At 51.9% G+C, this 17,278-nt stretch overlaps 1 protein-coding gene across 4 annotated transcripts in view; it reads right to left on the reverse strand.

Annotated features, from left to right (window-relative positions):
• SIPA1L3 (signal induced proliferation associated 1 like 3) overlaps positions 1–17,278 on the reverse strand; it is a 217,450-nt gene that overhangs the window by 67,144 nt on the left and 133,028 nt on the right. For all 4 annotated transcript variants that reach the window (XM_039855054.1, XM_039855069.1, XM_039855062.1 and 1 more), the window contains 4 exons: positions 10,694–10,882; positions 9,670–9,844; positions 7,198–7,301; positions 4,379–4,536 (listed from right to left, as the gene is read on the reverse strand). In XM_039855054.1, coding sequence (XP_039710988.1) covers positions 4,379–4,536; positions 7,198–7,301; positions 9,670–9,844; positions 10,694–10,882 — 626 coding nt within the window. The remainder of the gene's footprint in view (positions 1–4,378; positions 4,537–7,197; positions 7,302–9,669; positions 9,845–10,693; positions 10,883–17,278) is intronic.

A 17,278-nucleotide genomic window follows, 5' to 3' on the forward strand; every position in this document is an offset into this window, starting at 1 on the left:
TTGTGTTCAGCCTCTATAAAAACCTCAGCTCGTGAGTACGGTGTTAGGAGAGACTTCCTATTGTTTCTCTTTCTACTGTAAGAAAAATTTTTAAATAATGAGATTCTTGATTAAAACATATTCCATGAACCCCAAACACCATGTAAGGCTTGTTCAGGTTTTGACTCCCAAACCCTCTCTCCAACCTGACACAGTAGACAGTGAGACATTCATCTGCCAACCATTTCTGGGATGCCTTCTCCCTTGGGCACTGAGGATATGGTGGTCCCTGCCCTCCTGAGCTTTGAATCTAGGAGGAGAAACACACTAAACGCACACTCACGAGCTAACTTATAAAGACAAAAAAGGGCATGGGGTAAGGCAGAACAACGGGAGGACCTGATCTGAACAGGGGGAATCTGGAGGAGTGGTGATTAAGCTGCATCTGAGGCTGAGCAGGAGCCCGAGGAAGAGCTGAGGGGAGGGTGCTGCAGGCAGTGGGTGCAACACGTGCAAGGCCCAACTGGGGAAGAGCACAAGGGGAGATGAGGCCGGGTGCTCAGACAGCAAAGGACAGGAGGCCTATGAGGTCACCAGGGGCCAGGCCACAGGGCCTCGAGAATGTGTCAGCACTTTCACCCTGGTCACGCGTGCTAACGACCACTGAACCATGAGGGTCGGCTAGTCGCTGTCTATGCCCCCAGGCCCAGCCCCTGCCTTTCTCTGCCCTCCGTGCCCCGGAAAGAGGACTTCTATGGACTGTGTCACCTTCACCTATGTTCCTGTGCCCCTGGCTTCCCGCTGAGGTCACCAACAGACGCAGGGAGGTGATGGGAAGGTGAGAGGAAAGAGGGCGGAGTATTTATTTCTCTTTGCTGCCCCTCTGCTGGGCTGGGACAGTGGCAGTGGCTTTGGTCCCTGGTCCTTTACTCACAGCCACAGCTCCTTTCGGGTGGCCCCTCTCCCAGAGCCATAGCTCTCCCTAGCTTCTAGAAACTTCTCCCATGCCCCTCTGACCTAATCGAGCTGAGGGGATGGGGTGATGGCTCCCGGTGGCTGCTGGCCCTGGATGCCTCACTTCCTTGCATCCATCAGTTCCCTTAACTCAACCACACCTATAAGCAGTCATTCAGTTAAGACCTGAGGGGTCCCTGATGGATGCAGGCACTAGCAAAGAGTGACGACCAGACTGACAATCTGCAAGGATCGCTGTGGCTACCCTGCGAAGCAAAGCCTGAAAGGGACCGAATCCTTGCAGGAGACCATTGGGGGAGCTCCTGCGTGACCCCAGCGATCATGCCAGACCCCCTGCTCTCCACTTCCGTGTCCCAGGAGTGCCGTGAAGGTAGCTGCCACCCTGGCATTAGCTGGTTCCCCAGCACGAGTGCTCAATACTGATTAAAGTAATTTAAAACAAAGACTTAATCTTGAACAGACCAAGAAGAGATTTCTACCAACATACAATGTGTGTAGTTTTGAAAGAAACAGGCATTTCCCAGTTCTGGAAATGTTCTTCAAAGGTTACACAGGAAACCTTGTTTTGTAGGAAACCTTGTTGGCGTGGCCTTGTCCCCAGGCAGGGCGATGGATGAGATGACCTCACCAGCCTCTCTGCTCTAATTAGTGGTGCACTCAGACTGTGCTTTACAGACACGAACAGCTTTGCAGCTTCTTCGTTCAGCACCTGGCTGCTTATAGTGACATATTTTGGCTTTTCCCACTGTCTTGATCCATGATTTTAAGAATCATAAAATTGTAAGCTTCTGAAGGTTTCTAGACAATCAGAACAGCTGGTCCCTCACTTCCCTAGCAGGAGGTACTGGGTTTTCACAGCCCACAGGCTACAAGGGTGCCAGGGTACCACTCAGAAACAGCACACTTGAAAGAGGAAAAAAACAGCAACTCGTCACCCAACAAGGGGATGATGTGACCACCAGGTCGTCTGCGCACTGCAGCTGAATAAGTGTTTCTAGAAAACTCACAATTTTTTAACAATCATTTTCTCTGTGTCCACGGCATCTGGGGCAGGTATCTGTCTAGCCAGCAAAAATGTTTCTGTATATGGCAAGCACCATGCCATGACAGATATATGAAGGTAAATATGACATGGCCTTCCCTTCGAGGGAGGCGAGAGCCACACTGGTAAGCCATTTTCAGTTTGATGAGTGCTCTGACAGAGTGTGTTTGGGAACACGGCAGGGACAGGGTACGGTCCGCCCAGAGAGGAGCTGCCGGTGGGGCAGGAGGGGGAGCGTGCGGCAGGGGGCAGCTTTGGTTGTATCTCTAACACTTTCTCTTTTAAAAAATAAAGAAAAGAAAGAGAGCTGAAGCAAATATGGCTAAATGTTAACATCTGTTAAATCTGGTGGTAGGCACACGGGTGTCTGTTGTATTATTTTCTGTACTTTTCAGAATGTTGAAAATACTGCATAATAAAAATATTTCAAATTAGACTGTAAAAAACAAGAAGGGTCTGTACATCAGAGAAAAGAAATCCTGAGACCACGCAAAGCCTGGTCTGGAAAGGCAGGAGGTCGGCCGCAGGCGCCCTTGGCGACTCAGGTCGGAGAGGGGAGCTCGGGGTGAGGAAGGGGAGAAGGGCCCACCGACCCAGCTCAGCCCGCTTCCGCCGTGCCGGGAGAGATGCCTCCTCCTCCTCTACACACATGAACGACTCTGCCTTCGCTTGCCAGGGCGACCTTTCAGCTGCCAAGGAACACGGGACTAAATGACCTCAAGCCACACAGGCCTAGGCACCGGCAGCTGTTGCTGACTATCCTAAGAATAAGCGGGTGAGGGTGGGAGGGACGGTGAGGGGGCCCCGCCCCCTGTCTCGGGCAGCACGTCCAGCACGGTGGTCCGCGGCAGCAAGCACCCCACGTTGGAATCCGTTCCCTGCTCTCACGCACCTGGCTAAGAGAAGAAACTGGCAGATTCCGGCAATTTCGCTAAGGCTACCAGTGCACTTAAGCACAGATCCTCTTGACTTAATACCTGTTTTTAGGAATTTATCTATCTCGGCTGTTCCTGGACACGGGTGCAATTCGAGTATAACCAGGTTATTCACTGCAGGGTGAACTGTAATAGCAGGGGACAGCAAACAACCCAACTGTTCACTGACAGGGGACGGGGGAAGTTTCTAGGTATCCACGTGATGGAATATGACACAGTCAGAAGGAACGAGCAAGCATTTTAGGTACTGGTTTGGAAAGATCTCAAGGGCTGTTGAGTGAAAAAATACAGGCTGCAGGACAGTGTGTGTGTGGTATGCTACCATCTGTACTGAAAAGGTAGAAAAGGAATACTTTTAAGTATCTGCATGCATGAGCACAAAATATCAGAATGCATGGGACACTGCTCCCAGGAGTTGCCTCTAGAGGGCGGCTGGGCTGTCAGGGGGTCAGAGGTGGGACGAAAGGAAACTTGGGTCTTTTTTTCACTTTTGAATTTCAAACTGTTTTCGAAAGACAAAAAAAAAACCTCTCTGGCCCATTCCCCCCGTGTGCAGTGCCGCCCCAGGGTCAAGTGCTATTGATCGGCTGATTTTCAAGGACCACAGTTCTATCCTCGCCCCACACACAGAGAGCTTCCCATGTGGCCTTTGGGCACCAGGTGACAATGGTGCTTGGGGAGGCTACTGAATGAGTTTGAAGCCTGTGTTGCTTGTTGATCTGTGAACTAAAACCCTCAGCAATACTTCCTGCGGAGTGGGGTTGGGGGCTGCCTGTCCCGCCTCCATCCTCCCATCTTCCGATTTCCCTTTGGGCCACTGCTCCTGTGATTCTCAGTCCATATACCCACTGCCCAGCTGTGGCTGGTGGTTTTGCTCTGGGATAGGCACCTGACCTCCAGCCAGGGCAGCAAGTCTCACTTCTGGGGCTCTTTTTCTGGGAAAAGCAAGCTCTCATTCTGCTGGATTTGTAGCTGGGAGGATGTTACGCTCAGAGGCCAGCAAATAAAGCAACACACAAGAAAGTGAGGCAGATCCAGCCAGGCCTGAACGTGTCGTTTGTGACAGCCAGCATGTGCAATTTGCCTTTTTGTCTTAAGCCAGATTGAGGCGGATTTTCCGTCACTTGTAACTGAAAGATTCCTGGAAAATACAAATCCCTGATGGCTTCCTTGTCAAAACTGGGGCACGGTGCCCCTTTCTGGTTGAGAATCACTCTCTTAGAAGGTGTGGGATGTGAGGACAGAGCTCCCCTACTGAAGCACAAGCAAGAAGCACAAGCGAGAAGCACAGGAGGCCGCCCACCTGGGCCAGCTGTCCGCTTCTGGTCTGAATCCACATGCTGCCTGGATGCCGCGAACAGCTTGTGGGATTTCCTGTGTGGGCGTAGGGGGCGGGGTGGGGTGGTCCCCCATGTGGCTTCCTGGAGCCACGTGTGGAGGTGCGTACCTGTAGCAGACATTATCGGTGCAGGGGTTGTGAGCTCGGACAATGATGAAGACGTGCTGAAAGTGTGAGCGAATGTTCTTGGGGGTGAAAGGCAGCGCCCCTGGCTCCTGGAAGATGATCGTCACAATGTCATTTCCGATGTGCCTCTTCCTTAGCAGCTGGTACATGGGAAACAGACAGGGAGAGGGTTATAGGTCAGCCTGGCTCACGGGTCGTGCCTGGACCATCACAGCAGTCTCTTCACTGTCTCCCTGTTCCCACGGGCTGGCCCCCAGCTGCAGCCAGAGGGAGCCATGGACACCTGAGAGAGATTACCTCCCTCCGTGCTCAGAGTCCTGTGGCTCCGTCTCACTCAGGGTAAAGGACAAAGTCCCCACATGGCCCAGGGAAATCCACACGACCGGCCCTGTCACCTCTCTGACATCTCCGCCTACGAGTCCTCTTGCTCACACTGCTCCAGCTGCACTGCCCTCCTGCCGTTCCTCAAACTCGCCGGAAACACTTCCTCCTCGGGGCCTCCGCACTGGCTGTTCCCTCTGCCTGGAACGGTCTTCCTGCAGATCCCCACACAGCTCCCTCCCGCCCTCCTTCAGGTCTTGACTGAAATGTCACCCTCCCATGGAGGCCTTTGCTGACTGTATTATCCAAGATCTCACCCCTCAAACCTCCCACCTCTGCTCTTCTGCCCCCATGACGTACGTATCGACACTCAGCACATGACAGCTTTCCCCTCTTCCTTTCGTTTCTCATGCCTCTTCTCACTAATGTGTCAGCTCCAGGAGAACAGAATTTTGTGTTCTGCTTGCTGGTCACTGCTATATTGTCAGTGTTGAGAGCGGTGACTGGGACAGAGCAGGTGCTCAATGAACATCTACAGGGGGCAGCACGAGCTGACGGCCTTCGGCTTGCTCAAAGCCACGCTCACGGCTGGCCGGAGCAGAGGCGCACTGGGGACAGCCATGGGGCCAATCCCGGGCCACCACCCCTTCCCCGGGCCACCAGAGTCGAGCAGACGGGGGCAGGTGAGGCTTCATATTGGCCTCCGGGTGCCCTGTCCTCTCTCCCTTGCTTATCATAGTCTGAGGGAAACCATGGTATCTTCACAGGCAATGATGTAGTCATGGCATTTTACTTATTTGCTGAAATTACACTGTTCTTATTTACACTGTCTGGCCCTCACATAACTCTCAGGAATCCAGACGGGAGCCACGTGCAGTCAGTTCCACGCGAGGTGGCCCACAGAGAACCAGACACGCTCGGCAGCACAGCTCACACTATTATATCGTTAGTTCTTCAGTGTGTTTTAAATGCGATTAAATGAAATTGCTAGATAAAAATGGCCACTGACTTTACACCAGCACTTTACACCCACATCTTAAAGTCACGATTTTTTTGAATCTTCACGACAACCCTATGAACCATTAACTCGTCCCACACCCTTTTACTCATGAAAAAACGCAGGCTCACAGCGGTCAAACGACTTGTCCTGGGTTATGGAATCATGGAGGGAAAGACCCAGAATTTGAACCCGTTTCTGCCTGATTCTACAACCCAAGCTTTCCCCCAGCACACCTCCCAAACACCCAGGAACAGCTCTGACTTCCGCGGCCCTCCAGTCGGACCCTGCCTCGTGCTCTGATTTCATGCAGAAGTGCAAGGACCTTTCCCAGTGACCCTGGGAAAGGTCACTGGGCGCTATCATTCCACCTATTTCACAGAGCAGAGACCCAAGGCTCGGAGAGGCCAGTTCGCACAGCTAGGAAGAAGCAACATAAAAACTCAGACTCAGGTCCCACTCTGAGGCCAACGCTCTTTCCGCGTGCCAATGGTTAACCTTATGAAATCAGTGATACTTGACCCTTTTTGGCCTATAAAATCTACGATATCACCTGTACCAACAGAAAAAATATACACTTCCTAAACCCTGAGGAGTCTGTGGGGTTTCTCGGACCACGTCTGCATGGCATGTCCGGGGGGGGCCCCCTGGCAGTGGGCGTTAGCTGTTGTTGCCACCCAGCGCCTCTTCCTTCCTCGGTCAGCCATATCCATCCCCTCTGGGAATGCACTTCCGTGACCCCGCCCACTCTGTCTAGGGGTGGGCAGGTGCTTCAGGCTTGGCCAATCGGCCCATTCCATCCTCACCCCACGCCCAGGGACTGGCAAGTGAATGGCCCAATGAGATTCAGCCCTGAAACATTTCTGGAAGAGCTGGGAGACACAGCGCTCTTTCCCCTGGGGTGACTGCACTGGGAGAGTGTGACATGAGGGCGGCTAGGGGGCACCTTTGCCACTACTTGGGAAGACCTATTAATGAGGTCACTATGAAGAAAAGAAGAGGTGAGAAATAGGATTCCTAACACCGTCTGAGGCCCTGGATCCAGCCACACCTAAAGCCAGCCCTCTCCCAGCACCTGAAAGTTATACAGCCCAATAAATCTCGCTTTTTGCTTATGCCAGTTTGATTTGCGTTTCTGTCATTTGCAGTTGAAGTAATGTTGATAGATTCATTCTTTTCTTTTTTTTATAGGTTCCCTGATGACTCAAGAGATCCCTGAGGAGAGCCGGGGTAGTCAGAGGCAAGCAGGGTGGCCAAGGAACAACTAAGAAAAAATTGACATCAAATGACACCTGACCCAGAGAACGTGACTGTGGTGCAGAGGGTCCCCAAGGCCAATGGCCTCCATCTGCTGCACAGGACAGCACCAGGACAGCCAATGCCGGGCAGGCAGCCAGCTAACAGTTGTGGGGAGGGCAGGTGCCTGGGGTTCAGCTGTGTGTCTGATGGAAATCATGTGCCCCCCGCCCTGGCCCCTACTGACCTGCTGCCTGTTGTTGGGGGTGTAAGGGAGCAGGGTGGAGACGTGGAACATGATCTCATAGTCCTGGTACGTCGTGTAGAGGGAATGGGTTCCTGTGGAGTCCGCTGAAAAGAAACAACAGTTAGTACCACGTTTCCAAAACCTCTGTGCTTCTGCCATATCCCACATACCATCTGTGTCAGTTTTTAACTTGATGTTTTCACTGAACTCCACTCTTGAAAATTAAATACATTTAGATAAAAAGGAAACCTTACATTACACACCCACCAGACTGGAAACAATTTAAAATTCTGACAGTACCAAGGGCTGGTGAGGACGTGGAGCAACTGGAACCCTTTATGTGGCTGGTTAGGTATGTAAATTGGTACAACCACTTGAAAAAATTTTTCAGCAGTATCCACTGAAGCTGAGGCTAGGTTTAATGGGTGACCCTGCACCTCCTCTCTTAGGATCACAGTCTAAACGATCGCACACCCATGTCTTGGAATATGGGTACGAGCGTCTTCAACTGTTGGTCAAAAGAACAAATAAACTAACAGGTATATTCGTACTGTGGACAAATACACACGTACGACAAGGAATGAGTCACAACCACCACATGAGTAAATCCCTGAATATAATGTTGAATGAAAGGCACCAGACACAAAGGAGCAGATACCGTACGGCTGCATTCATATTACATTCAAAAGCAGGCAAAACAAATTATATTCCATAGACGTGCACACACAGGTAGCAAAACCACAAAGAAAAGCAGAGAATGATAATCGATGGTCAGGATACTGGTTATCTCTAATTACTCCATGTCTCAGAGGGGGAAACTGAAGCACAGGGAGGGAGTGATGTGCCTAAAGTCACACTTGCAATGAGTGGCAGCAACCGATGACTATCTGAGAGCTAATTCTCTCTATGGCACTGTGCTGGGCATCTGATCCTCACGGCAAGCCAGCGAGGAGGCAAGCTCACGGCCATCACTTAGTGGCAGATGCTGAGCCTTGGGAGCAGGCATCTGTCTGAGAAGGGGGACAGCAAGTCTATCTCTTCTGAGTGTACAGCCCCTCTGGTGGCTCACCAACAAAACCACACCACTACCGCTCATGCCTGCTGCCAGGCAGCAGTGAGAGGCCTGTGCCCGTCGGCACACTGTGGGCGGAGCACCGGGAGGCTGGACAGGTCCAGTGCCTGGCGCAGAGTGAGGGCCCAGTATGCTAGGTTCAACTCCAGAGGTAAGCGCAATTATTACCGTAATTTTACAGATAAGGGAACTGAGGCAGAGAAGCAAAACTATTTGTCCAAGACCCCAAAACTAGCAGCTGGCGCAATAAGATGCTATTCCTCCTACCACCTCCTTCACCGGAGGAGCTGAGGGCGAGGATGACGACAGCTGCCTGCGCCTGCTCAATTCCTGATTCACCCCTAAGTTTGGTCTCCTCATCTGGACTTTTGTTTTCCAGATGAGGAAACTGAGGCTTGGCGAGGCAAGGCAAGAGTGAGCGAGCAAGTCAGGGCCCCATCTCGGGCTTTCCGACTCAGCCTGAAAACTGACCTGATGACGGCCCACCCCCAAGGCCAATGGGCAATGCCTTCCCCAGGGAGCCATGACACCAGTTCACAACGTCACCTATCTCTATCTCGCAATCTACTTATCATGAAACATTTCGATCTCATACATCATTCAAAATCTACGTACGTACGTGCACATATATGCACAGGGAACGCTCTAACGTATGTTGTGCACGTCACCTGCCTTTGGCAATAGCCCACTGCCGATGCTCTGCAGGAACCACTTTCCAGTGACACCCGTCCTCTCTCTGGAGAGGCAGCCACACCCCTGCACATCGTGTCGGCCACTGCCTCGGTTTCTTTAGTTTTATGATAAGAACAAACCTCCAAACAATACACTGTTGTGTGCTTGCAGAAGGCGTCATTCAGACTTGTTCTGAGACCCGCTGGCCGTGTACAACACAAAGTATGTGGCTCTCATCTAGGCTGATGCCTGTGGCCCCAGTTTGTCATTGTCGCTGTCATACAATGACAGTGACATATGTCCCAGTACGTGATCTTGACCAAGTGACCTCCTACTGCTGAGCCTCAGCATGCCCTTCTGTGAGACAGGTCCAGTGACAGCACCGTAACCCTGCACAGATATGCCACAAGCCCACCCCCGCACGCTGGGCGCCACCGGTGCCTGCAGCTGTGAGCATGCAGGACACTGCCCGGCGTGCACATGCACGCGTCCTCGGAGGACACGTGCAGCAGTGCCGTTGCTGGGACACAGAGTCGGTGACTCTTCAGACTTAAACGAAACCTGCCCAAGTGGCTGTGCTCACAGCACTCCCACCGGCGGGGTCCCAGAGCTCGCGCGGCCCCAGTCCTCTCCCTGGCATCTCCAGGCCTTTCGACTTTGCCACTGGGTGGGCGTATGGAGGTGGCTGATCTAACCGGCTCCCCCACCAGGCCGCGGCTGCCACTTACTCTTGACGTCCAGCTGGGCGGCGTACTTGGTGAAGCCCTTCAGGCAGACCTTCTCCCCGATCAGGGAGAGGAACTCGTCGAAGGCGGGGCCGGCCTCCTCGTTGTTGTACATCTCCTCCTCCGAGCTCTGGCCAGCCTTGCAGTAGAGGATCCCCACTTTGTGTTTCCGGCAGAGCTGCAGAAGCGAGAGCGGCTTAATGGAGGCAGGCCAGGCACAGATGTCAGAGGGAACAGAACAAACAGGGCTTTCTCAGGCGCTGAGCCCGGGGAGCTGCTGGGGTCACAGGAGAATTCAGCACCAGAGCCAGAGAGGAAGGAAAAAGGCTTGGGGGCATGTCCCAGTTGTCCCTCTACCTCCCTCCCATTCCAGAGGCGCATGACAAGGTGCCCATGCTGCCTATTCTCATCGTCTTGGCAGAGAGCGATGCTGCTCTCGCGAGTGAGAGAGACTGTTTGCCTCGGCCGGCTTCCCAGTGTCGGTGAACTGAAAGTGGCTAAGGCTCTGCGAAGGGAAATTCTGAAGGGCTCAGTAGAATTGACACTGTTTTTAGGGGGTGGGTCCCCAGTAACTATGTTTGTTAGATGTAGCCCTGATTCCTCTGGTCACTGGTGACTGGACTAGGGAAAGACACCTGACCTAAGTGTGGGGCAGTCAGAGGTTCTCTTGGGAATGCGAGTCAGCCAGTGGGGCTCGGTCTGTGGCTACAATTCTAGTAGCAACTCTGTAGCCGACGGAGGCCAGTGTGCAGAGAGGGGAGGAGACAGGACTGTGCACATATGTACATACGCACGCGCACACGCGCACACGCGCACACACACACACACACACACACGAACCTGGTGGTCATCTTATCCCTAGACTATTTCTTTCCTGAGACCCAGTCACATTCTGGCCCTTGGCACCCCTGGAATTAGGTAACAGATCACTCCTTTTACTTAATAAAAAGAAAGTGACAAACACAGAAAGAGGTCCCAGGAGCGGAGCCACTGTGCCCCGGTGGCTCTGGCCCCGGCCCCAGCTCACCCCTTGCTCGTCGAGCTTCAGTAGCTGCTCCGTCACCTTGGGAGTGCTGAGAGCCAGCCGAAGGCAGTGGATGTTGAGCTCAGGAATGACGTACTCCAGGGCATCCTTCAGGGGCAGGCCCCGCCCTGTCCCGTGCTTCGTGGCTGTGGGCGTGGCATCCTCCAGGATAGAGCCCCGCAAGGTGATGAGCTGTTCCAGGGAGACAAGAGACGGTCAGAAGGCTTTTGGGACCCGAGAAGGGATTAGAGCATGAAGGTGTCCTACTCTCAAAGTGACATGCATGACAGTCAGCAGCTTGGGCTCTAGGGCCAGAAAGCCCTGAGTCTGGACCGGGACTTGAACTTGCTGCCTCTTGGCTGTATGATGTTGACCAAGCGACTTCCTATCTCTGAGCCTCGACATCCTCTTTTGTGAGACAGGTACAGTGATAGTATCGTAACCCTGAAGGGGCACTGGGAGGACCAAACGAGACAGTGCAAGGAACATACATTCATTTGTTTTAATAGACATTGACTCAGTGCCGGGAACAAAACAAAGACCCCTGCCTTGTGGAGCTGACCTTCCTGGGGGAGATGGATTATGTCAGGGAGTAAGAAGTATAACGAATAAAACAGGCTGCACGAGGTGGGCACTTGAATAAACACTCTCGTTATTATAGCATTATTAAATGTAAACACATTATCATAAGCTCTGGGTAAAATACCTGCCTGCCCTGGGTACCAGTACCATCCTGGATCTTGAACCGTGGCACCTGCTTTCGACCCAGTTTCCTGACAAAACCACGACAAGCGGTTGTGACTCAGCTGGTCGGTGGTAGGGCCCAGGTACACGTGTACGTATACATTTAGGTATACGTAGACTTGTGTGTGTACTTATACACGCACACGCACACACACTCTTTTAATACCACTCCGGTGACTCTGATGTGTAACCGGGCTGAAGACCTTTAGTCAAGCCAATCGCAGCCATCCTGCTCCCCTGGCCTACATGCTGCTGCCCAAGTTTTCCCACAGCTGGCCACATGACTGCTTTCGGGCAATGAGCCGTGAGGGGAATTCAGCTTGGGGAGAACTTGTGGGGTAGAGTCCTCCCTGATAAAAGGACAGCCCCTTTCCACTTGTCCATTTCTTCTTGCGAAGGACATTGGTGTGATGTTTGGAGCTGTGGCAGCCATCTTGTGATCATGAGGAAAGACACACGAAAAACTCAGAGAGATATCAATCCCAGCAGTGGCCTGACTCCAGACTTCTTGTTAGATAATTAAATTAAAATAACTCCTTATTGTTTTAGCAATGGCTTCTCAGGTTTCCTGTTACTTTGCAGACAAAGCAATTTCTAACTGATATATCTTAATAACAAGTCACATTTACAAAAGTTTAGTTCACTGCACCGCATTTCAGGTATGACAGCAGTTACCTAATTATATGTATAGATCCGTTCAGGGGAGATTTTATTATCCCCATTTTGCAGATGAGAAAACAGAAGCTCCAAGACGTTAGGAGCCTTATCTAATGTCACCACAGCTAAGTGGCTGAATCAGGATTCCAACCTAGGCCTGACTTCTCCAAAGCTCATTATTTTCTTTGTTTTTTTTTTTTTTTTTTTTTTGACTGTGAAGTATAATCTACACACAGAAGAGTACACAACACATAGAAGTAGAGCTAAAGGAATTATGACAGTGAACACCTACGTAATCACCACCTAGATCCAGAAATACAACAGTCCCATCCCCTAGAAGCCTTTCTGTGCCCCTTCTTCCTCCCCTGATTTCTAACCCCATTAACTTATTTCTGCCTGTTTGTGAGCTTCATGCAGTTTAGATTCTTTTCCATCTGGCTTCTTTCTCTGAACGCTATGGATGTGAGATTCGATCATGTTGCTGCTAGAGGCTGACATTTCCACCATGATGGATTTAACCTGTTCTACCACTGACGGGAATGGCCCCTGTGTTTGATGGCTATGAACAGTGTGTTGGGGACATTCACAGAAGCACCTCTTCGTGCACAAGAACACATTTTCTTTTTGGGTTTATACCTGAAAGAGAAATTGCTCTATCACCAGGCATGTTAACCTTTAATTTTACGGCATGGCCAGTCTTCCGAGTGTACCAATTTGCACCCGCCAACCCTGTCTGAGAGCCCCCGTCGCTTTGTGTCCTCACTGACACTGCTCAGGCTTGATGTGCTGCTGGCCACAGGTGCTGCCATGCCTGGGGCTGCCACAGCTGCTCCAACACCACACGAAGAGGGCGCGCCGAGGGTCTGCAGCAGCACAAGGGAAAACTCCCCGCTGAGGAACTGTCACAAGCACCAAGGGGCTCTGGTTTAACGACTGAGGGTAAGTGCGCACTGGGAAAACACACTCCCTTAAGCCAGTGGGCACACACAGGATTGGGCACAGGCAAAATTAACATGTCATCACTCCGCCTCTAAGCACATGGCCCTTGCCAAACAGGACCAGGGCAAGAGGCGTGCGTGGAAGGAACAGAATGATCTCATGCTTGGGAATTCCCAGTTCTAGCCTTGGTAGTTAATAAACAAGCACAAATCTCTCTTATCATAGGCAGGGTAGTGTTGAAATAGGTCATGAAAAGCAATACTTTATGCGTTGCCCTGCCAATCTGTGTGGCCCTGGGGCTGTAGGTTTCAATCAATGCATCAACAGAATCAGCGTCTTTGTGTCCTGTTGACACTGCCCTGCAGCGCCCTCTGCTGGGGCCAAGGGACAGTGTGGGCCAGAAATCTTCGTTCATCCTCCACACTGGAGACAGGTGGCCTATGGTCACGTTTTGGCTCTGATGACTAGACGAAAAGCCGTTACTTGAAAAGCTCCCAGGTTTCCTTCTCCGTGGGGCAGAGTAAGTAGGGCACTGGCAGTCTGCAGCGAGTGGCCACCTCTCCTCCCCACCTGGTTCTGCCCACTGTCATATAATAGTCCACCTGGACCGTGACAGCAGCGTCTCCGTGCTCCCGCCCCTGCTGTCACTCCACCCCAGCCTTCTTCCTGAAGCAGCTTGAGTCAGATCATGTCTCTGTTCTGTACAGAACCTGCTAATGACTTCCCATCTCTCACCGAAAACTTTACACTCACGCATCTCGCTGGAGTAACCAATCAAGTGAGCCGTGAAAGGGCCTCAGGGCCACGTAAGCAAGGACGTTCCTATTTGCACAGGTGGTTCTCCTGCCCAGATGCGTCCCCGCCTTACTCCGTGCTGGGTGGTGGGTGCACCATGTAAGAACTTTTCCTGGAAGGTCACTTTTTAAGTCAGACTGACCGAGTTTGAATCCTGGCTCTACCCCTTCTCTAGCTGTGTGACCCTGGGCAAGGCACTTCATTTCTCTGGGCCTGTTTCTCATCTATAAAATGGGGAATATAGTGCCTGCCTCAAAGGGTTATCAGAATTTAATAACATGATCCACGTACAGTGCTTAGCATTATAGCTGGCATACGGTAAACGCTCAATGTGTTAGCCATTATTATGTGTACGCATGTCAAATGTATTTGTACAAAGCCACGGACGCAGTCAAGAATTAAAAAAAGTTTAACCTTGAACAGGAAGCTACAGTTTGCTTCCCTCCTAACTTAACAGTATGCTTATACAGATTATACAGATACATGCACAATCAGAGGTACCTACCTACTGAACACAAATGAGGTCTCAACTGATGCATCATTATGCTTGCTTTCTTCACTTTAATATGAGACTCTCTCTTTTGTACGCTGCCTACTTATGTACTCTTTAAATTCTTAGCAATGAGCGACTGTTAACTTTTTGAATAAAGAAGAAAATGAAAATCCAAACCTCTAACCCTAACAAAACTAACATCTGTCAAAAACTCATGTTTGAGAGACTAAATGGAACCCACAGGGCCTGGTGGGCCAGAAAGGGCAGCCCTGGCCTGAGGTCATCCTGTCCAGGCTCAGGGGTGGGGACCGGGGCCCAACATTTATACGCGTGCAGCCAAAGCCCAGCTCCGAGTCTGTCCCCACCCCGGCAGGGAGCTTGGTGCTGGCAATGCTCACATCCCATCTGCCAGGAGATGTGGGCCCACTCGACTGTCTGCTTGGCGGCCGGGGGTGGCCATCTGGGGTGGGCCAGCCAGCTGGCTTGGAAAACAGCCTGGGGCCCCTCACTCTGGCCCCCACACCTCGGTTTGTAAGAGCCTGATGTGTGTGTGGACAGAAGGACAGAACTCTGTCAGCTCCACCCGTGCTCCCCATCGAGGCCCTCTGACCTCAGGGGAGAGTGTGATCACAGCGCCGCTCAGAGCACTTGCTGCCCTGCAGCCTTGTGCTGCCACACGCGTCAGTCCAAGAGAACCTTCCCGCCACCTCAGGAGACGGGGAACAGCACACAGCCTGTTCATAGGTGAAGATACTAAGGGACCGGAAGTAAAACCATCTGCCCAAGGACACAGGGCTACTGAGTGGCAGAGCCAGATTGAACCCAGGACTGTCTGTTCCCAGAGCCAGAATTCAAACCTGACCCGACAGCCAATGTGGCAAGTGGCGAAGAGCATGGGCAGGAGCCAGGAAGCCTGGGTCCGCGTCTCAGCTCTGCCACGGGGGCACCCCAATAAGTGATTCTCTCCCTGGGCCTCAACCCCCTCATCTGTAGAATGAGGATAATAATGGAAACCCCATCATGGGACTCTTGAGAGGATCTGAAGGCCAATGCATATAAAACACCTAGGACAGAGCCTGGCAGGAATGTGTGCTAAAAGCGTTAGCTATCATTGCTGTTACTACTGTTGTTACTTTTGGGCTACGCTACGCAGCCCTCTGCTCTACCTCGCCACAGAGGGGCCTTATGAAGGGGCAGGCAGATCTTGTTGGTCACTGTCCTTATCTCCAACTCCAGATGACAAGGTCCTCAGACCTGGCCCCGCGCTAAGTCTGGGTGTGGCCTGTGCATGCGTGAGGGCACAGAAAGGGCTGCTTGTGGTGTGAACCTCATGGTGGGCTCAAGTTCACAGGGCTGACTGCAGTGTGACGAGGGCACAGCAGACTGAGAGCTAACTTCACTGGGCTCTCCCCAGGGCCAGGCCCAGCACTGTCTACTTTACACATGCGATCTCACAAGCCCACACCACAGTCTGGGGAAACCAAGGCTCTGAGAGAAGCAGCCACATACGCAAGGTTTCACAGCTGCTGAATGGCCAAACCAGGACCCATATCAGGTCTCCAATATGCCTGGCACAGTCCTACTTCAGGACCTTTGCACTGGCGAATGGCTGTTCCCTCTGTCTGCAACGCTCTCCTTCCAGGTGTCCACATGGCTCCTCCCTCACCTCCTTCAGGTCTTTACCTTCCCAGTGACACCTCCCTTGACCATTCTGTCTAAAAATCTCACCGCCCCTCACACTTAACATCTCTCTTCCTGGCTTGACTTTCCACCTTGTCACCATGTACCACACCCCATAATTCACTAAGGCATTTGAGTATTGTCTGCCTCCCCCACAGGAACGCAGTACACATGCACTTCTGCTGCTTTATCCACTACTTACTGTCCCTTCGGCACACAGCACAGGGCTGTCACGGGTGGTGCTGAGCGAGTCTCTTGCGGGGTGCATGAATCCCCGACCTGTGCCACTGAGCCTTGGGCCCAGCCTGGGGCAGAGTGGAGGCTAGTTTTGTGGGTGTTGGGGTATAAAGTGGACAGAAGCAGGCATAAGCCAGAAATGGCACTAAGACAGTTTCAAATTTATTAAAGAGGAACCCCAGCAAAATATGATACTCTGACCCAGCATCTCTGCACCAAAGCCTCATGACTCTCGGAATGTGCAATGCAGTCTGGCATTTTAAAAATTCATTCTACATATTCTATTTTCATTAAAACACAACAGTAACAACATAAAAACACTGGCACTCTTCCGTTCACAACTCATGAATGGGTCTGACGTGGTCTGAACTGTCAGTGGAATCCCAGAGGCAGCCAAGCAGCGGCTGGGGTGCAGGCTGACACCTCACCCTGCCACTTACTGGAGGGTGCTTTGAGCAAGTCCCTTAACCTTTCTATGCCTGTTTTGTCATCTGTAAATGACAACAATGGTGCCTTCATCATAGAATTGTCATGACCTTTAAATGAGTATGTAGAGGGCATAGAAAATGCCCAACACAGTGTCATGCAGATTTCCAATATGATAACAATTGTAGTAATTATTATTTAAGTATTTGTCATCGTCATTTCACCCAGCAGTTCCCCAAACATCACAGAACAGTCTGATGCAGTGTCAGCTGTCACTTCGCATTCTGTCCTGGTGCTCACGTGGCCAGAAAGGTGAGGAGGGGAGGAGGAGGCTGGGGAGGCAGTGGGGCCGCTGACCACCTGCAATCTGGGGCATGAGGTTTTGGGGCTGTCTCCTCTCAGTGCCCACAAAGCCTCTGTGTCATCACATCCTCCCTGAGTGGGAAGGTCCTCGCGAGGGGCGGGGCTTGGGCCCTCAGTGCAGCGTCTGCCAGTCTGGATGAGGCCGGGGCTCGCCGGGCCCCAAACCCAAAGTCTCTGGCAGCAGCCGCCTGATGGGCTCCCACATCTGGGCCAATGCAGGATTGAAGGAGACCCATTTTGGGGGGCTTGCCCAG

This window comes from Pteropus medius, unplaced genomic scaffold, assembly GCF_902729225.1.
Source record: "Pteropus medius unplaced genomic scaffold, Ma_sr-lr_union100, whole genome shotgun sequence".
Lineage (NCBI taxonomy): Eukaryota > Metazoa > Chordata > Mammalia > Chiroptera > Pteropodidae > Pteropus > Pteropus medius.